The sequence below is a fragment of the Tripterygium wilfordii genome, chromosome 3, assembly GCF_013401445.1.
Source record: "Tripterygium wilfordii isolate XIE 37 chromosome 3, ASM1340144v1, whole genome shotgun sequence".
NCBI classification, from domain to species: Eukaryota; Viridiplantae; Streptophyta; class Magnoliopsida; order Celastrales; family Celastraceae; genus Tripterygium; species Tripterygium wilfordii.
In genome coordinates this window covers 7,290,986-7,313,479 of record NC_052234.1, presented here as the reverse complement: position 1 = coordinate 7,313,479, position 22,494 = coordinate 7,290,986, and the positions used below count along the sequence as shown (strand labels likewise).

Below are 22,494 nucleotides of genomic sequence, written 5' to 3'. Positions count from 1 at the left end.
TACCCAACAACAATTCCATCAATCTCAATGGGGTTTCTTCTTCATCTTTCTATGAATTCTCTTTTTGATTTTGTTTTTGTACCTTGGATGATGAATTGTAACTAAACTTCTTTGCTAGGGCTTGATGTAGCCTAGTATGAATATTGTAAGTATTTCAAGTTAATGGATGCATAATTTTGGTTCATGATTCTTGTCTTTAATTGTCATGCTTATAGTCTATTGTTTATTTGATTGCTTGATCACCAATTGAATTCTCAATTAGGCTCATCTAGCTAGGACTAAGGAACAAACTGAATTCACATGTCTTAGTGGAACCGGAATTAAGGAAATCAATTGTCGACTACCATGAACAAGGTTTAGGGGATTGATTGGTTGTTATAGTTCTTTAGATCGTAATGAGTTATTAGCCTTGGGTTAACGACTGTGAACCGAACAGGATTAATCCATTGTTGATAATATTTGTTGGCACCATGAACGAACGAACCAGCATATTTTAGAAAGAATCAACCCTTGAATTGGAACCATAATTGTGTGTTTGTTAATTGAATGCTTGTGATAGGATTGCTAGGTGAAATCATTGCCCTAGTGTTCTTCTCATATTGATATCCCAAAAATATGAATTTTCATTCCTTGTTAGTTAGTTTAATTACATCATCCACATTCTCATTCTTCATCAATTTTCATTCATACATCAAGTTAGGTACATTAATTAGATTAACTAGTCCCTGTGGGATCGACATCGACCACGTACTTGCATACACTATGCTATTCATAGACTCTTGTGCACCTGCGAGAATTATTACATCAGTTTTACAACCGGGGCTCTCATTTTCTTAGGCCACTTCAATATATCTCTATTGCCTACTTCTAGAAGGATATTATGCAATGAACTATTGAGAGGAGTGTAAGAACTATACCAAGGTCAGTCTTTTTACTATATTACTCATCCCTTCTCCTGTCACTTCTTCCTTCAGTTCTTCCTTTTATTGCTAGGTGGAGGTAGATCTCTCTCAGTCCTTCCTGGGGTGCTCAAGCCTTTCTTGGAAGGGGTCGAGGAAGTAGAGAACTGGGAAATCTTCATCATGTCTTTTAACTGCATGAACTTATCCCCCTTGCATAGAGTTCTCCCATAGTCTTTGGGCGTTTCTTGGTTAATGAGCGTGCATACACTTCATCCCTTACTGTCCTGACTAGTGCTAAAATGGCTACTTCTGCCTGGACATATGGAATCTCAAGGCATTCTCTATTTAATCTTGCAAGAAATGATCGAAGTAATTCTCCAGGTTCATCAAGTCTAGACTAGTCTTTGTTGTCCTTCGTGCAGCGGAGAAGTGAAATGCAAGCTTCTCAGACAGGTCTCTAAAGCTGGTCACATTGTGTCTTGGCAGCTGATTGAACAAAATTTTTGCTAGCCCAAAGAGAGTTGAAGGGAAGATGTTGCACATTATTAGGTCACTTGCCCCCTGGTACTCCATCATTGACTTGAAACCCTGTATGTGATCAACCCTTCATACTTCTCCAGTTTTGGAACGATGAAGTGACGAGGCATTTCAACTTTCAAGATTTCAGGTGCTAAAGGAATAAGCGTACTGTCCCATATTCTCTCCATCAGGGTCACCCCTTGTAGAGCAACAATCTTCTTATTCATCTCATCTAAGTGTCAACCGACATCTTCATTGTAAGAAGTCCTCTTCCTAGTACTTTGTCCAACTGTACCTTCGAGGTAAACTTTTCGAGTAAGTTCTTTAGAACTGTCAGAGTGTGAACTTCACACCTCCAAATTGTTTTGAACTCCCTGATTTGGGAGAGTTATTTCATGTCAATCGGCGGCTTGATTGGTATGTGACTGCTAATTCAGAATTAGTTCTGTCAACATTTGTACCTGCTGAGAGGTTGTAGGAACTGTGTCTGAGTACATGGTATGTCAGGCTGCCTAGCCTTGGGGTTCAGCAAGTCAATTCTTCTAACACCTTCCCTTTGGTGTCCAACTTCCTCAGGAGGGGGATGGTCTTCTTATTCCTGGTTAGGGTCATTAGGGTCAACAACTTGACGGTTTGTTTCAAAAGTAGAAGTGACGTTCTTCTTTAGTCTGACCATTATGAGTTTCTTTGGGGAAATGTACCTATTTTCCATAGACGGTGCCAAACTGATAATGTCTAAAACAGGTTCACCCAATCAGACGAATTAGTCAAGTTAGACTAGGTAAGAACAACCGATTTCTCCTTTGCTGGTACGTGATCCCTTCCTTCCTTCCTTCCTGTGCAAGAAGTGAAAGTAAGCTGCGGTAGGGTCCCAAGGGTATAGTCGGGGGACCTCTCCGATGCTCAAGTCAGTATAGTACTCAACTTGGGAGGATGGCTAGGTGCTTCGAGCGTTGCCTCTTGCTCAATAAGTATTTTAGAGTGAGAGTTCCTTTACCTGAGGGAAAAGGTTCCCCTTTTATATGAGTTTGAAGTATTTGAGTTGTAGTAAGAGTCAGATTCTCTCTCAGTGGTTTCTTGGAGGGCTTTTCAGAGGATAAATTACTTTTGTGCCCCCTATAAAGGGGAGTAGGACTCTGTTGAGAATTGGCGTCCCATGAGGACTCTTCACCGACTAAACTTCGTATATAACCGCTTCTGTAGTGCGTTTACCGAAGTCTTCCCTTCTGTTTACACCGAGGTGTGGTCTTCGATTTGTGCACCGAAGTGTACCCTTCGATTCTTCTACCACCTAGGCCTTGCTGGCACTTGTTCTGCCACGTGACCTTCTCCAATAATGAGGAGTATTTTTGGGAATATCATATGGATATAAGGAGAAAGAATCAGATACAGGAAAAGGCACACAAGGAAAAAAGGTCTAAGGGACCCAAGATTTTTCGGAAGAACAACCCAAAGTTAGAGAAATCTTCATCGGAGAAATCACCAAAAACTTCCACTTCCCTTTTTTCTATTTTAAACAAGTCACTCCCCTCTGATTTTCTTCTTTTCTTTTTTTTTCCTCCCTTTACCTGAACTCTCCTTTCTTTCTATTTTCTTTCAAGTCTTAGTTACCCCATCCCTTTCTCCTCAAACTAACACTTCCCTTTTTTCACAAAACCCACACCTTTGCCTTTTTCTTGCCTTTCTTCTTTGTCGTCCTTCCTCTCTCTAGTTTCTCTTCTTTTTTTTCTAAATAGCCGCTCTTCTATCCACTTCTTGCCGCCTATTTAGCAAGGCATCGGCCATGGCGTCTCCGCTAAGCAGGCCGTTGGAGACCATCGCCTTGCCGAACGGCAAAGCAGCTGCAGCGGAACCGCTGTACACATGGCAGCGATTCCATTGCCATTTCCGAAGCTCCTACATAGAGCTCTTCTGAAAGCAAATTTTTTTAATTGTGGGGCCCACGTTATCATTAAGTCTTTTTTTTGAAGAAATTATTGTGGGCGCCACAATTTTAATGATATATATTTAATACAGTATTTAGTTTAAAAACAATTTTTTGAGAAACAGTTAATATTTTGACAATAATAATATATTGTTAGTTTAACTTATATTTTATTGTTCCAATTAATATTATAAAATTAAATTTAATATTTATAAAAAATGAAAATACACATGAAATATAATAAAAGCTCATATAACATAAAATGTAATGATAACAAATTTAAATAATTTTCAAATTTGATATTTATAATTTATGCTTAAAATTAATCTAATCATAAATAAATTTATTAGATTAAATTTAATAAAGTAATTTGTTATAAAATCATTAAATATAATATTATAAGGTTTAAAGTAATACTTTTATTCAATCCTTCATCCACTAACGTTTATTTTAGTTCGTCAAACACCCAATATATTTCACAGCTTTAAGTTTAACTTTTTCTCCAAGAGCATTTCCGTTAACATTTAAAATCAATCAAAATGCTCTCAAAACCAAACCCTTCCTCCTCTTTTTTTTTTTTGCTGTCTCTGCCGCCTCACTCTCTTTAATATGCCTTCCCTCTATCCCTAATCTGTCCCTCCTCCTTTTGATTCTCTATTCCCACGAAATCCCCTCCCTTTGCACTTTTCTTTCTCTGTTTTTTGGTTCTCTATTTCTTTGAGCAGCACTCACTCCCCCGCTCTCTCTTTTTCCATTTGCCTTTCCCTCTCTCCCAATTTCCTTTTTGCTGTGCCGGCTCCCTCTCTCCCTTTTTTGTGTTCTTTTTCTCTCCCCCCAAGTCAGCCGCCCCCACTTTTTGCTCTCTATATCCCCTTTATATCTTTTTTCCTCTCTTTTTTCTTTAGGGTTATCTTTGTTTGGGTGTATGGGCTCATGGAGTATGGGTTGGGCTTGTGGGCTTTATTTGTTGGCTTGGGGTAAGTTTGAGAGTGCGGCTTGCAATTTATGAGCTTGGAACTAATCGGATATTATGACACAAATTTGGTTTGAGGTACAGTTAATTGGGCTTTGAGGAAAAATTCAATTGGGCTCTAAATTTGGGTTTTTCACAATATTTAAAAAGAAAATGTTTGAATAAAGTAAAAGGAAAAACGACCAAGACAAAATCTGTGGGTATTACAAACACTAATTTTATTGTTAATCCTTGTGTCGTTTATCAATAATCAACTATGATATTCATGACATGAGAGATGGACCTCCATCAGTTTGGAATAGTTGCGTGACTAGCCTACTATAGCTCCGAGTGTGGGCATAATTCTACAATAAATGATTTGTAACGGGGGTCACCGACAATCTTGTAAAACCCACAAAAGATGCTAGGAAATTCTTGCCAAGAAAAGCTCTATTGATCAAGTCAGCCATCTCTCTTTTATCATATATTTTCTAACTATTGAATGGTCCCCTCTCTTCTGGATCCTTTTCATGATGTAAGAGACATCTTTTTATAGCAGGGGTAATGGATTTGTTTGCCAAAGATACAAATCTTTGAATTGGTTAGGTTCACAAGATTTGCACTAGGAGTGTGTGAGAAGTAATCCCTAGGATCTAGTTTTTGTAGAAGGAGGTTTAACGTTTTGTTTAATTCTATTAATAAGTACGCGTCTCGAGGTAAATACGAAGTGATTGATAAGAAAAGAGCAATAATAGACATTGGTTCAAGATTCGTATCATGATAGATTTACAAGATGTAGGCGAGTGTCAAGACGATATATGATTTGTTTTCTATGAGGGATCCTGCCGAGAGATGTGAAGGTCTCAAAGTGTTCAATTACAAGGTCGAGGTCCAAGTGTAAATTTGGTGTCGGATATGTGGGGCTGATGTTGCCCATGAGAAGGATTCATGTGGACAACAATGAATCTTATTGTCTGGGAAAGGGAGAGTTGATGTCGAAAGAGAAGAATTACGAGGTAGCATTGAAGGAAGTGGATAGAGGTCGGAATTAATCATGACGAATGGAGCAATAAACTTGCAGTTATATGGTCATACCTGTTATTGATTTTGTAGATTCAGCTGATAAGCTGGATGACAATTTCTGCTCAAGTTGAGGAAGTTGATGGTTTGTTTAATAGAATCTAGTGCATGTACGCCAGTCATTTGCTGTGAAACCAAACATAGGTTTGAATGATTTGAATGTGAGGAGCAGCTTTTTTACACAGCTTGTTATATTTGTTTGTATGCATATTTTTATATAGATTTGGGTATAGTTCCAGTCCCCCTCATCAATCATCGTTGGCAGCGGCTATAACTCATTCTCCACTCATAATCGGGTCCTTCCAAGGTATACTACCCACCGTGTACCGACTTTGGCAGTGGCCTCCCAATTGTGTGTAGCTTCAGCTTCTCTTCCTTCTTGCCTTCCTCGTCCCAAATTCGATTATGTCGATGTGACTAATGTGGCGTTGGTTTCTATCACACGAATTGAGTTGGATGGGGTTTTTGGTGGTTCTGTGTGCAGTGATGCCAGCAGAATTGGGGAAATTTTGTTAACGGACACTGAAAACGCTCGTTTTGTGTGTGTGGGTTTTTTTGGTAGGATAGCGTGGGCTAGCATTTCCTTCACGCTAGCCCTTGCTCTACCAAACTGGCCCAAATAGATTCCGTCTGTGAAAGGGCTCCAAAAAGTCTATGCATAGACATCAGCCATTATTTCTACATCTAGTCTTGTTCAAGAACCTAACCAAACCCAGAAAACTTTCTCGTTAGCTTTGCCCAACCTTAGTAGCTAGCTACTCAGGATTGTAGAACAATCAAATACCAATTGTCTAACCCAGAAAGCAAGTTCAACCACCCAAAACAAATTACTTCCAAACAATCTTAGAACTAACTTTTCTACGGAACCTAGGTTGCAATGCCCATGCAAGGAAGAGACAACATGAGAAACAAAGTACAGCACATAAAAAATTGGACAAAAAGAGCTTAATCACAAGTGGAATTCAAGCTTACAGAGTACAACAAAACATGCTTTGCCAAAATTCACGGGAGACATAATATGTCATCTTTGTTTTGGTTTGTCCAGCTTTGGCAACATAGATGTGCAGGGACTACTCTGTGAATAGCAGAATTGTTGGCTTGGCATCACAAGGGTACTGAAAGACAAGCAAGTTACTACTTCTTTTAACAACACAGTCAAAGAACAAAATAGAAATACTGATAAGGCAATCCACCTAATAATTACCATGCAAAAATATCAGAACCAAAAGAGAATCATGAGATGAGTGGAATCATAGACATCGATCGGGACTTCAAATCCAACTACATTTCACAAAACACAGAATCTGATGTTCATGGTGGCAAATACGTATTTACAACTTACACAGACCCAAGATAAAACACACGAAATGTTTTCATTTCACATATTCTCTTGTTGATGTAACATCAACACAATTTACACCATTAAAGAAACTAAATAAGTGGGTTAAAGGGGAGGAACACCACTCAGCCTACATGTTTAACAAATACAGAGAGAATGAAAAAGGCTGCACCTTGGTGTGTGTCTTCACTATGCCTAGAGAGGAAATGCGAGTTCAGAAACGGAAGCCAACCCCTGCATCAATCTAACAATTTGTGCCGTGTCATCCAGAAAATATTTGGCCTTACTGGGCTTTTGACCAACAGTACATGCAAATACTTCGGCCCTTGGAGCAATTGAAGGGCCAGAAATAGAACTCGAGATCACCTCAAACATGTCTTCATCAGATCGGTCATCTCCAATGCATAGAACAAAGTCTGGTGTCATTTCCTTCTCTTGCATGGCAGAGAGTAAGCGTTTGGCAACAAGACCCTTATTTACACCCTGCATATGAACAAGATGATTATGTGTGGTGAAAATAAAAATTTGACAAATCACTTCTGAACAATGATAGGAACTATGCTTTGACAAATGCTACACCCTCGCAAGCTACCAAATTGTAACAATTCTACAATTTGGTATTACCTGCAACAAAAATGTGTCATATATATATATAGATATATCATACATATGCAACACTTTGACGACAACATTAGACATAACCAGTTAATTAAAATGCAGCCAGTAAACTTTTATTCAACCAAATCAAAGACGAAACTTGAACTACAAATTATAATAAGCTCGGTAATTAATAACAAACAAAGAAACATAATAATGCATTGTTTAGTAGTAATAATGCTACAGCCCCTAAATAATGTCCCCCATTTAATCCCCAATCCATGTGGCACATGGGATACCCAAAGATTATAAACACAGATGTAGGGTCCTCTAAACATCCAACGGGCCAGCTGAATGAGGCTTAAAATGAAGGTAAGAAATTGGAGGGCCAAAGCATTTCCTTTCCTAAACCTAGCTAATCTTAATACATCAGTTTCAATCGAGAAGTCACGCATCCATGGGACCTTTAATCATATAAAACTCCTCAACAAAATATCATCTTATTTAACTTAATTATTTAGACAGTTTGGGTACAAAATAAAATGCATTTTGAATGCCCTCCTAAGGTCCTAACATCAGAGGTTTTTTTATTATTATATTAGCAATTAAAAAATTAGAGTACAAAAAAAGGGGAAAAAATTTACTAAAGAATTTGATTGTAAAACTAAGCAATGGATTAGATATTACCTGCAACAATGCTTCAATCTTACTAGTTTATCCCTGGCATAAAAAGCCTGAACACATCAACTTCAACCTCCTCGGGCTCAAGTTGGCTTATCCAACAATCTTATTATTCTTCTTCCTTTTTCTTTTACTATATGCAGTCTACTTTTGCAAACAATTATTACATTGTGAAAGGAAGATACTTGACAAAAGTTCACATGCCTAAAGGGCTCATTGCCAAAACGGAATAAATCAATGAACAAAAAAAACCCAATCATGAATCACGAATCAAGCTGTTGAAACTACAGATAGTCAGAGATTGGGCTATATAATACTACTTTAACAATATAAATATCTAGTGTATGGCTAGCAGTCTGAGTTCCTCTTAAATACAGCATTCCTGACTGGTGCTTCCATCAAACCCTCTTAGACAATATTTCATAGACTGAATCTTCATTGTCAATGTATAAAATTCCATTTCAGGGCCAAATACAAAATGGAAATTAGTTCCTAAACTACAACTAGAAACAAGAGCAAGTTTAGAATAAAATATAAGATACAAACCTGAGGTTTGACCTCCACAAGATTTGGCCCACTCTTCACAGTTACAGGTTCGTTGGAAAGCACACTTTCAAGATGATCAAGAAGTTCCTTAGCTTGACACGAACCGAAATCTGGATCCGCATCCTCGTAACACCACACAAGTGCAGTTTCCTTATCTTCAATGGTGGACCCATCAGTTGTTTCTGTGTAAAGCTGCATCACAGGCTCAGCAATCTGCTTCCAACTGCAGTCTGCCACTGGCACACACGTTTCCCATTCTGCGTCTCTCCTCAGCCTGAAACCATAAAATAAGCAAATTCATCTTAAAACCGTATTCACTAAGTAATCCAACAACTTGAAAATCCATTCAAATATTTAGGAATCACCTTAGAAAATAGCCATGCTCTGCAGCAATCCCCAACTTCTCACAAGGAGAAAACCATTCAGTAAGAGTATTTCGGCTTTTGGCACTGACCAAGAAGACCATATTGTTCTTATCCCTACACAAACTGTTAAGGATGTCAATTGATTTCGAGGATGGGCTCTTATCAATTGAAGCTTGAGGCATCAAAGTCCCATCATAGTCAAGCAGAATTGCCCTAGTTGTGGTCCTCTTGTATGCTGACACTATGTGCTCCATCGACAGCTTCCTGAAATTTGAATCAAGGGCAACAACTCTGAAGCTTAACCCAAACCCAATACCCCAGCATCTCCTCCGTGAATGATCACGACACGTCCTTTCCAAATCCTGAAGGAAACTACGAGCCCAGTACCCTACATCATGTGTACTAACATATCTGTAATGCTTCTCATGTCGGAGCACTTTTTCTGACGCAGCCATATCTAGTGCACAGTCCATTGCATCTGCCACAGCATCAATATTCCAGGGATTTACTCGAATTGCTCCACTCAAAGATGGGGAACAGCCAATGAACTCAGAGATAACCAACATGCTCTTCTTTGGTGTAGATGGTTCCAAACCCAAAACCTTATCCAATCTCTCATTTCCTTGGCGACTTATTACATATTCATAAGGAATGAGATTCATCCCATCCCTAACAGCTGTGACTAGGCAACACTCTGCGACAACATAATAGGCAATTCTCTCATAGAACTTGAGCGGTGCATCGATCAAGACAACAGGAGTGTATCCAGGTCTGCCAAATGTTTCGTTAATTCGCTTAACAGTAGTGTAAGTTTCAGTCTGGACTTCTTTAACATCCTTTCCCCTGCCCCTGGCTGGGTTTGCTATCTGCACCAGTACCACCTTCCCCTGCCACTCCGGATGCTGTACAAGTAGCTGTTCCATAGCTAGGAGCTTCAAACTAATACCCTTAAATATGTCCATATCATCTACACCAAGTAACATTATCCTACCCTGATCACAAAATTGTTTAATTAGCTCAGTGACCTTGTCTTCAGTTTCTTGCATGCTCAACACTGACTGAAGCTGAACCATATGAATACCGACCGGAAGAATTTTTATGCTGACAGTCCTGCCACAGTATTCAAGGCCAATGTAACCCCTCTTAGATTCATAGGTAAGCCCAAGCATTCGACTACAGCAGGACAAGAAATGCCTCGCATAGTCGAATGTATGGAAACCAATTAAGTCAGAATTCAACAGGGCTCTCAACAGCTCTTCTCTTATAGGTAATGTTTTGTATATCTCTGATGAAGGGAAAGGACTGTGGAGGAAAAAACCGAGTTTCACTCTATTGAACCTCTTCCTCAAGAAAGTAGGCAACACCATTAGATGATAATCATGTACCCATACAAAATCATCTTCTGGGTTGATCACCTCCATGATCCTATCAGCAAAAATCTTATTGACCGACACATAAGCTTGCCAAAGTGACCGATTGAACCTACCACCGAGATCTGGAGATAGTGGCAACATGTAATGAAACAACGGCCACAACTGCTGCTTACAAAACCCATGATAGTACCGGGTAAAAAGATCCGGCGGCAGAAAAGTTGGCACGCATTTGAATGTTTCTAAAAGTATTTGAGATACCTCATCTTGTTCATTTGGGTGTATCTCTTCTCTCAAACAACCCACATAAATAACCTCAATATCATCATCGCCCAACCCATCTTTCAGCTGGAGGAGGAGTGAATTCTCATCCCAACTGAAAGTCCAGCCTTTACCATTCTCCGGTTTCCGGTGAGCCTTTATAGGGAGCTGATTGGCTACGATTATAATTCGGTCTCTCATCGCCGAAGATGATGACGGGTCAGAACACACACTCTCCGATGCGTCATCATCGATGTCGGAAATTATGCCGGCCACTGTCATGACTCGGGGAATTCTGCGACTCATGCGACTGAAAGATGGAGAGGGAGCCTCGCCGGAGGCCAACTCCAACAGATTCGAATATGATTTCGACACCATCTGCTTTCAACAAATCCTATCTAATAAAAATCTGCCCTTACAGTAAGCATATAGAAAGAAAAGAAAAAAACCATCACTCACCAATCAAGTGGTAATCTTTCCAAATTTGAGGAGGTCCTTTTCAGATTTCACTGAAACAAAGCCGATTCTTTTACACCGGAAATTTGTGTGGTGAAGTACAGGTACAACTTGGGTTTTGGTTTCAGGGTCACACCCTTCTTGGGTTATAAGTGTGAAATGGGATGAGGAAAAGTGGATGGAATAGAAGATAAGCTGAGGAAAAGTGCACAAACAAGGAGTGGATAAAACCAAGGAAGCTTCTTCTTCTTTCTTTGCTATCCAGATAAAAAAGATAGAAGAGAGAGACCAATGGAATAGATTCAAGATTACACTCAACCAAGATAATATACTGCACCTAAATATCCCCACTATAGATTGTCATATACGCTTGATGCACCATTGAAACTACAGATATAGCAATTTTAAAATCTTAAGAAAACCAAAGACCAAACCCAGAAATAGTTCAAGGAATTACCGGCGGTGGTTGTTGAGAATGAATCCCCAATTCATTAAAAAAAGATATAACATAAGAGGATCGGCTAAAGATCTATAGACTGCGACTGAGATGGCAAAATCGAAGCTTCAATCTTCTCTCTTGTGAGCTTCTATCTCGCCCCTCCCCCTCTCTCTCAGCTTTAACTGATGTTAGAGACCATGAACAAATATCAAAAGATGAATTTGCAGGTTTGGAAATTTATTTAGTTTCGACCGGAGAAATTACTGTTCGTTAGATGAGTTTCTATATCAAAACAGGTAAGTAGATCTGGCGGCTGGGAAATAAAGACAGAAGAAGTGGAAAGAAGGCTTGCGCTCTCTCTCTCTCTCTCTCTCTCTCTTCTCTGGTTATTCTTATCCACTCACTGTCTCTTTGGTGAGTCCGCCACGAGGCTTCATGGGAGGTGGGTCCCACAAGTATAGTGGGCCTTTTGCCTAAAATTAGCTGTCTTCTTTTTGTACCTCCGGAGATCTACGTGGCACGATTCTATTAGCGTTTATGGGTTCAAGAAATTGGGCACGTGGTATGTGTCGCACACTTCAAATCACAGCACAGAAAATAAGTAATATCGTTGGGCTTTGTGTCTTTATAGCTTGGGTTTGACCCAATTTTATTTTTATCCCGCTGTTCTTTTTTTTTTTTTTTTTTTGAGGTTTATCCAGTTGTTAAAAACGAGGTAAAAAATTAATAATAAAATAAATATATATCTATGTCTGCATCATTTTATTGGGTGCAGGCAATATTATTATAGTACAGAAACAGAACGAGAAATGCAATGTCAACAAATCAATTATGAGAATGGATAGACCAGAACATTTCCTTTTCCAGATGCAATGAATCAATAGATATTTATAATTATTTCTAAATTAAGTAAATTGACAAATGAAAGTTTGAGCGTCTAATCTCTATTATGTGTGTTTAAATTGATGTTTTAGAAACTTAAGTTAAAAAAGTTAATAAGGTGAAAGAGACGAAAGTTTCCCTCGCTTAACTCTCCAACTCAATATTTTTGTTTGTAACCCTAAATTTGGAGATGAGATTTGTAACCCTAAATTTGGGTATGGGGGCTTCAATTTTCTCCCAAAACTCATGTGAAATCATGTTTTTTTTTAAAAAAAAATAACATATTAGAGTTTAGAAGTTAGAAATAAGTGTTTATGGTTTTACAATTTAAGATTTAGGGTTTACCTCTACATTCTATCTAAGTAAGGATAAGTAAAGTTAATCTCACTCACTTAACTCTACTTTAAATCTTCATTTTTCAATCAAGCAAAATCTTAATAACTTATTTAGCGCACTTATGAGTTTTATCATAGTCTCGAATCTCTTTTTTATGAAGATGGACTCTGTTCGAATTTTATTATGAAAGGCTAAAAAAAAAATAGTAGTATTCTTAAAACAAAAGCAAGTTCTTAAAATCATTTTCTCAAATACTTGGTTGAATTTCTACCCAACAAATTCGATAGTGAAATTTTGATTTTTATCGAATTTTTTGACCAAAAAGATTTGTGGAAATCCCATGTTGTTGACGTTATTATGCGTGGAGGTTTGAGGGACATGGAATATGCTTGAATTCATCCGACAAGAGATAAAAACCACTTAATAATACTCGTCTTGTTATTATCAATAATCAGAGGAACCAAGGAAGTAATGGAACGTTGGCTGGCGATAGCTGGACGTCACGGGGGCTTATCCGCCACGTCATATATGCGGGTCCCACGTTCCTCATGGGGATGGGATTGGGAGCTAATGCGGAACACGCAAGTGGGATCACTAACTAAACAACAATTGTTGCTGATTTAAAAAACTGAAACGCACCGGATTAGCTGCAGTGGTCCCCATTTAATCATCTGTGGACACGCCTTATTCCGACACGTGTTAACGAGGAAAAGAAAATAATTCATAAAACGACAAAGAACACTCCCAAGCTGACACGCCAAAGCCGGCCTTGGCACCATCGCATGTTCAACCAGCAGGGGGACAGGATAAGGTTTAAAATGGACTAGATAGCCTGCGATGGCAGTCTACTGTAAGCTACAAAAGGATCATCATGACCGTTCATAAACAAGGAATTCAACAAAAAACCTAACGGAGAGGGAAGCCCACTGCTGATTAACTAACTTTTCAATCTCGACAGTAAAAGGTTAGGACGGGGCTTATTGTAAATGAGTATTTTCCTCCATTTGTTTAAAAAAATTTCATGTCTGAATTTGTAAAACAATATCATTAGTGCTAGATAGCTCAATCTTGGTAGCTCAGGGCAGCAAAAATCTATGTGCCATGTTGACTCATTCGACGACTGACAAAATTGAAATATGATTTGTGGGACAAAAATATCCTCATTACTTTGAAACTACACGCTTCAAATCTCATAATGACATTATTGTTTTTTAACTTCAAATCTCAGGATGAATATATTCATGAACATCAATACAATGGCCTAGTTTGGTAAAGCTTTTTGAAAGTAGCAGATATACTAACAGAAATGGTGGTAGTAGAAATGCTGAACAATTTTAATAGCAGATATACTGCCTGAATGCTGGGTAGGTGTTTGGTTGAACTTTTACTGTTAACATTTGGGCTTTGTAGCATGTTGTGACAAATTACATGCAGGGGTATTTACATATTAGTTGTATATGATGTATCCAGACATACAAATTAATTTATAAAATTAATATAATGAATTTAATTAAATTCAAGATGATAATAGATTATAAATTAATTAATCAATTATCAATTTAAATAAATTGAATTTATTTATTTAATGAGAATGATTTTAATAACAATTTATTTATTTAGGGTATTCTTGGCATATCAATAATTGATTGGGGACAAAATAGGAAAAAGCTGGTTAAAATTTGTGAAATTGTAAAAAGTTGGAGCATTTTGTAACTAGTAGAAATGCTACGAAAAAGGCTCTTGGATTTGGTGTGATGAAATTGCTGTTTGGATGACTTGCAGCATTTATACTAGCAAGTAGTATAAATGCTGTCAAAAATTGTCATCCAAACTGGGCCAATGTGTTTGTTTGATGATATGTATACCCAACTTACAAATAACTTTTAACACTCGCTTGAACCATTTATTGATAGTATAGATGAAATGCTAAAAATGGTTAGCTATATAACCCTGTGTCGATCATTATGCACAGCTATTCTTAAGAACCTCACAACTCCTACTCCTCCACATTGACCTTTTTTCATCTCTTAAGTAACTCATATCTTTCAAGGTATCGCATAGATTTCTAAACACATGTTTCTCCATGTGAAGCATTTCATGGCACAGAGTAGGATGATCATCAAGAACTTCAAGTGTGTACATTTTACCTGTCAGTGTTGATGTTCTACATAGCATCCGTTCTACAAAATATTTGTCACATTCTACAAACAGCTCAATTGCAAGAAAATCTTGTATTGGTCTTCTTGATCATCATGATCATAAAATTCAACTACATCAAACAAAATACAAAAATAAAATAAACAAATATTCAAGCAGAAGTTCAAACATCAATCCATAAAGAAAAATTCACAAATTGTTCAATCACAAAGTTCAAATAACATTATAAAAATAAAAATAATAGTTGTTCAAGCATAAAGTTCAAAAGTCAATCACAAACCAGTTAGTTATGTGAACATCATATGCAAAGCATACAGTATTAATCAAAGACGTTCCAACCAAGGTGTCCTCCTGGTGTTATTTTTGTTCTCTATATTATCTTTGCTCTAAAATTCTTGAGAGTAAGTCAACAAAAGAAAGAATTCATCCGAGTATGCCTCAAAACATGATAATTCTAACTCAGCAAATGAGTCTTTTGGCTTCTGAAACCAATTATAATAATAGGAAATCATAAAAAGATGCTATGAAATATATTTTTTGGGTTGCTTGCATATCTTTACATCCTACTTTTCTTTTGCATTTCATCTTATATTCGAAGTTATAATTGATACGCTTTCTTATCAGTCAATCTCTTTAAGAATTGTATGTGTCTAAGCAAATGTTGGCAGTATATGCCCCATCTTCACATATTATAACACAAGAAATAAGTTCTCTTTCTTACTCCTTTACAACTTTTGTATGATAAGAAAGTGAAATCCTGTGAATATTTTTTTTTTTGTTGATACGTGGTGGCGGGTCCAGAAATTGGAATTATATATTGGGGGCACAAAAAATGACGCGGGGTTCGAGGATAGCTCTTCCGAAATTTTTTTTTGAGATTGTTTATGTCATACGTTCATGATTCACAAATATAGAGTGCAAAATATATTAATAATACTTTAATGGAAAAACATAAAAATAATTGGGATTCTTTATGTCAATCGTTCATGATAAACGAAAATAGACTGCAAACAAAAAAACACATAAGTAATATTTCAAAGCAATAACGTAAAAATACAAAAAAAATTTAGGGTTCTTTATATCATGGGTTTGTGATTCACAAATATAGACCACACACACAAAAATGCATTAATAATACTTCAAAGCAATAACAAAAAAAACTCTCTTCATAACCAGATTTGCAACTGTAGTGATAAGCACGAGTGGTTGATTCAAAACAATGGCTATTCCCTAGATAAAGGTATGTTCTCAAATTTCTATGAGCTGCTTGACAAATTTCATTACATATTGCCTGTCAAGAACCACCAGATCATTTCTGAACTTTTCAAGGAAATTGAGGTGTCCAAAAAGATCAGATGCCTCAAATGAGTAATTGGCTTGATCAACGATAAATGCATATGTACAAAGGTTGAATGTCCAACTTTTATTGTAGTTATTTTGATTCATTAACAAGGTTTAAAATACCTGAATGTATTTAAGAATTGGGGCCTGATAACAACAAAAGCTTGAGCAAGACCCACTAGCCACATTCTTTGTGTCATTGTATGCTAAGATGCACTCATAAGACTCAAATTCTCGCCAACTAACAAAGTCATGGAATTACATCCTAGAAGAATGAACTTATTTGCTGGGAAAGGGGTACCATATGGATTTATTGGCTCGGTTCTGCGTTTTCTAAATTTTCTGAACTATTATTGGATAGTTTCTATTACTGGTGTTAGGACACCAAGGCCAAGTGTCTGGACACCTACCTTATATTTGGAGACAGAATTGTCCAGTTTATTCTGGACATTGCAGCTATCTGGACATCTCCCTAGCTATCCGGACACCTAAAGACATATTTGTGCTTGGACTTCAGCAACTGTCCGAACAACTACCCGAGCTGTCTGAACACCTGACGAAGATTTGCAATATGGGCCAGCTAGTATAAATGAGACTTTGTAAGGGTTTTACCCTAATTCGAAAATACTTTGGAGAGCCGACTTTGAGAGAAAAGAAACACCCTTTGCGAGTGAGAGAGAGCTTGATCTTTTTGTTTGGTGTGGATTTCTCTATTGTAATTCTTCTCCAACATAGTGCAAACGACCTCTATTGCCTGTGGACTAGGCTTTCTGCCGAACCATGTAAATTTTGTGTCTTTTTACTTCTTGCTTGATTTACTTGCTTATTTGGTGATTGGGTGCTTGATTGATCAACCTATTTGGTGCTATTGTGTACTATTGTGTGGGTAATTATTTGATTATAGCACAACAATTGGATCGGAGCTTAGAGTTTGATTCTTGGAGATTTGGGGGTTTTCCAATTATGGTTTGCCTAATGTTTCATACCCTAGGTATTTGATTTCTGCTGTTGATGTTGTTTGAACCTTTTTTTTGGTAAAGATGAGTGAGGATAGTTCGGATAAGTCTAAGAAGGAGATAACGCCGTTATTGTTTTCATCCTTCAATTTGGGGTCTGTGTTTATTAGGCCAATTTCCAATGCTAGATATGATATAGATAAGTTGATGGAAAGAAGAATTTTAGTATGTGGCAATGTGAGGTCATGGATATGTTATACCATCAGAATTTGTACGCGATTGTTGGTGATAAACCGAATGATGTTCCTGAGGATATTTGGGAGAAGATAAATAGGCAAGCTTGTAGTTCAATTCGATATTGCCTTGAGAAGAAAATTAAGTACCCGGTGATGAAGGAGACTAAGGCAAGGGATTTGTGGTTGAAGCTTGAGAGCAACTACATTACTAAAAGCATTGAAAATCGTCTCTATTTGAAGAAGTTGTTTAGGTTTCAATACAAGTTGGGTAGCACTATCTCGGATCACTTGAGTGACTGAGAAAATCTTGACGGATTTGGAGAATTTAAAGGTCACGATTCAAGATGAAGATAAGGGCCTACTGTTTTTGAATTCTTTATCAGATGCTTATGATCACTTCATCACCACACTTCTCTATGGGAAGAATGAGATTAAGTATGAAGAAATTTACAATGCTTTAAATAACAACAAGGTGAAGAAGATGGATAAGTAGGTCCATAGTGGTACTGGCACCTCTTCTGATGCATTGACAGCTAGGGGGAGGCTAGAGGGCAGGAAGTCTGGGAAGCGTGGGAAGTCTAGGCAAAAGGGACATGGAAGAAGGATTGTCCTAAGATCAAAGCAAAGGACAAGACTAAACCCAAGGCTAATATAGCACAGAACAGTGATGATGATTCGGATGCTTTTATTGCTGCGACACTAGGACATAGATTAATGAGTGGATTCTTGATTCCAAATTCACCTACCATATGTATCCTCATAGGGATTGGTTCACTACACTTGAAGAAGTTGATGGTTGTACGGTCTATATGGGGAATGATGAGAAATGAAAAAGTTAGGGGATAGGGACCGTTGGTTTGAGACTTCATGATGGTGTTACAAGGATGTTGCACAGTGTGAGGTATATTCCTACTTTGAAGAAGAATTTGATTTCTTTAGGTACTTTCGAGGCCAAAGGGCGTACAATCACCTTGAAGGATGGTGTTTGTAAGGTGGTTTCGAATTCGCTGGTTTTGATGAAGGGCAGAAGAAGAAATAATTTGTATTACCTCTCAGGGAGCACAGTTGTAGCTGGAGCTGCTGCAACAGTTTCTACTGATTCAGATGAAGCCTCTCGTTTGTGGCATATGAGGTTGGGACATGCCGGTGAGAAGGCTTTCGAGGGAATCGTTAAGCAAGGCTTACTCAAGGGTGTTAAGAGTTGTAAATTAGATTTCTGTGAGCATTGTGTGTTGGGGAAGCAAACTAGGGTGATGTTTGGCACTGTAGTCCACCAATCCAAGGGCACTCTAGACATTCATTGAGGTTTGTGTTCATTGTGATGTTTGGGGACCTTTCATGGTTCCATCTATTGGTGGGAAGGGATACTCTATGACATTCATTGATGACTATTCATGGAAGGTATGGGTATATTTCATGAAGCAAAAGAGTGAGGTGTTAGAAATCTTCCTTAGCAAACAACACAATGGCCACTCTCAACATCCATCTCAAAATATATCCCAACATCCATCGTGCCTAAAATATACCACAAGATCCACTTAGCAGCCTACCAGTGCTGCTTCCTAAGATTATGCATGTACCGACTAACCATACCAACAACATGTGAGATGTTAGGCCTAGTGCACACCATACCATACATCAAACTCCCAACAAGACTAGCATAAGGAATCTCTTTCATATGGGCTTGCTCCTCCTCAGTTTGTGGAGACATCTTAGCGCTAAGTTTAAAGTGGGGGGTCAATAGGGTACTTACAGTTTTAGTGGTAGAATCTACTTCAAAAAGCTACAGCACCTTTTTTAAATATTTCTTTTGTGAAAGCTTTACAATGCCATTCTTCTGTTCCTGAGAGATTTCCATGCTAAGAATCTTCCTAGTTTCACCAAGGTCCTTCATCTCAAAATCTGAACTCAAAAGAGCCTTCAATTTATCAATCTCCACCTTGCTTTTGCATAATATCAACATGTCATCAACATACAAAAGCAAATGATCTCTACCACCCGTGGACTAAGCTTTCCGCTGAACCACGTAAATTTCGTGTCTCTTTACTTATTGCTTGATTTACTTGCTTATTTGGTGATTGGATGCTTGATTGATCAACCTATTTAATGCTATTGTGTGGGTAATTGTTTATTTTAGCACAACATACCATTCATGTTGATTGGGGTGTAAGGCAAAATCTCATAAGTATTTATAGGATGTGATTCATTATTGTAACAACCCGACCCGGAATGCGTTACTTTTGGTATCATCTTAATCAATCTTCTAATTAATTCAATCATTAAGTCATCGAAAATTTCGGCAGCACCTCCCCTATTACGGAGGATGCCAACCTGGAGTCAATGCGCAGCAAATATCACAATTACATTCCCAATCCTAGGCAGGACCTCAGGCCATCTAACAATTTATATCACAAATAAATTCTCAAATCTAAGCAGGGCCTCAGGCCACCTAACAAATCATATCATCAATAAATTCTCAAATCTAAACAGGGCCTCAAGCCACTTAACAATCACATATAAATTTCCACACACAATAACATGTATAATCAAACAACCAATGTAAAGAGCAATCCTGCATGCATAATCCATTATCAGGACACGAAGTCCAAAAACCTGGTTCGGAAGTCCCGATCACACGGAACACCCTCTCAACCGTCCATTCATGTAACGACCCATCCCGACAGGATCCGACAGTCGTTACAGGCACCATGGGCCACTACCCCCAACCCATCCCGTCCACGCATGGCACGGAGGTTGTTGGTGAATCAACATATGCGACAGAGTCATGATGAATTACAAATAATACTTTGTTTTAGCATGGATTGATAAATATTTGCATCTAGGCAACACAACGACAAACCGAGTTGAAGGGAGTCACTCAAAGTTAAAGAGACATCTTACTACTTCTGTGCATGGTTTTGTGACATCGTTGGATGCCATTCACTTGCTTTTAGAGGGTCAATTAATTGACATCAAGGCATCTTTTGAAGAAAGCTTGACAAGAGTGCTAGTTCGATTTAGGAACCTCTTGTACAAAAATCTGGTTGGGGTAGTATCAAATGCTGCATTAGTGAAGATAGAAGCTGAAGTAGTGGTTGCGAAGAAAATGGGGGTTGATCAATCTGCGTGCACTCACAAGGCTTTACACAGTCTTGGCTTGCCTTGTGCATATATGAGTGGGGCTTATCTACTACAGGGCATGAGCATACCAGTAACTGATGTGCACAACGTGTGGAAGAAACTAAATTTAAATTCCTACATGACAGATAAAAATCAAGAGGTAACGACCGTTACAGAGCTAGAAGAAATTTGCAAGACTTTCAAAAATTCAACTATTCCACAAAAGCTTGAAATGAAAAAACAATTGCAGATTCTTGCAAAACCAGGCATCTCAGATGCATTAGAGCCACCAACAAAAGTTAATGTGAGGGGAAGGAGAAAGACTGCTAAGAGACCACGGTTAGATGATGAAATTTCTACAAAGCGTGAACCTTTAGCCTTTGAACGTGCTTTAGAAAAACATGAATTCGAGGATCTTCCAGTAACACAACAGTCTCAAGTATCAGTTGGAAAAAGTATAAGGATGAAGGTCTATCGGACGAGAAAACCAACAACTGCTAATTGGATCACTCAGTTCCCTGAATTTTTGCAACCACACATTACAGGGATTGTTGATGTGCCAGGAGATGGACATTGTGGATACAGAGTGATTGCTAGCTATCTTGGTTTAGGTGATGATGGTTGGAAGAAGGTACGAAGTGATCTTTTAGAAGAGTTGAAGAATCATTGGGATGAATACAATAAGGTACTTTCTCCTTTGACATCCACTGAAGAGCTCATTGATAGTGTTGATGTTTTGAGAATTTTTCAGATTTAAGGCATTGGATGACCATGCCTAACATGGGCAATGTCATCTCATCTTGCTACAAGGTGGCAGTTGTTCACATTTCAAACATACAATGTTTGACATTTTTTCCATTAAGGGATTCACCACCATTTGAGGCAAACAAGGATGCCCTCATAGTCGGTTATATCAATGGGTCTCATTTTGTAAGGTTGGAGTTAGATGAGGATTCTCCCATACCACCAGTTTCGAAGATGTGGCTTGATCATCGTCACGTAAAGGCAAGACATTGGCTTACACAATATACTACAAGGATGGAGAAGTTGAAGAGCATAATGGCTACAAGAAAGGCTAACATGGCTATTGTGGAGATTCTTGATTGATTAAATTATTTTGGACTATATTATGAAGATTTTGGAGCTGCTTTTATGCAGATTTTGGAACTATTTTGCGCAGAATTATGAAGCTGATTTGGTGCAGATTTTGGAGCTGTTTTGGTGCAGATTTTAGAGCTGTTTTGTGTAGATTTTGGAGATGTTTTGTGCAGATTTTAGAACTGTTTTGGTGCAGTTTTTTGGAGTTGTTTGGTTCAGATTTTTCACTAATCTGTGCAGATTTTGGAACTATTTTGATGCAGTTTTTTGGAGTTGTTTTGTTCTTGCTTACTTACTTACCAAAAAAAATAGAGATCATTGTTTTTTTTTTTTGATAAGCAAAAAGAGATCATTGTTTGCTATGTTTTTTGTCATTGGGGTGTATTTAATAAATGTGTCAATTTTTGATTATTTGGATTCTATGGGGTGTAGATATACTGGAGTGTCATTAGTAAAAACTGGGGTGTAAATAAAGCTCACCTGTTAGCAGCCCATACTAGGGTTAAATAAAAAATTTGTTGGGGGCCCGGGTTCGCTTGTACTGATACGTGGTATAAAATATATCTGCATTGTCGTGAGTAGCTCGTTCACAATTTTTGAGCTTGAAGGAATGGCATGCATGGCAGTCTTATCATTTGGGTAAATATTATTGCTCCCTAGATAAAATGGTTTCATGTTTTCTAAACCTATTTGATGCGACTGCTTCATGAAATGTGTCTGCCTCCTCATATATGCTCTCTAGTGGCTCCACTTGTTTAGAAATCAAGATGGTAAGTGATGCAAGTGTGTGTGGGATGTGTTTGTGCCGAAATGGAGTTGACATGTAAAGATACAAGCCTGTCATAGTACCTTGGTTAACAATGCCCGTGCAATAAACAGATTGGTTTAGTAATTTGTCTTTGTACTAAGCAATTGTTACTGGTGGCCAATGTGCTTT

At 38.0% G+C, this 22,494-nt stretch overlaps 1 protein-coding gene across 2 annotated transcripts; it reads right to left on the bottom strand.

Moving 5' to 3' along the window:
• Positions 1-6,632: 6,632 nt before the first annotated feature.
• LOC119984288 (alpha,alpha-trehalose-phosphate synthase [UDP-forming] 6-like) lies at positions 6,633-11,796 on the bottom strand. 2 transcript variants are annotated; one of them, XM_038828164.1, is made up of 4 exons: positions 10,996-11,796; positions 8,906-10,914; positions 8,541-8,814; positions 6,633-7,199 (listed from the first exon to the last, which is right to left on the bottom strand). In XM_038828164.1, the coding sequence occupies exons 2-4, from the start codon at positions 10,912-10,914 to the stop codon at positions 6,912-6,914; spliced, it is 2,571 nt and encodes an 856-aa protein (XP_038684092.1). In that variant the 5' UTR covers positions 10,996-11,796; the 3' UTR covers positions 6,633-6,911. The 2 variants fall into 2 exon arrangements, with proteins under 2 accessions (XP_038684092.1, XP_038684084.1); XM_038828156.1 differs by having other exon boundaries at positions 8,906-11,796.
• Positions 11,797-22,494: the final 10,698 nt, after the last annotated feature.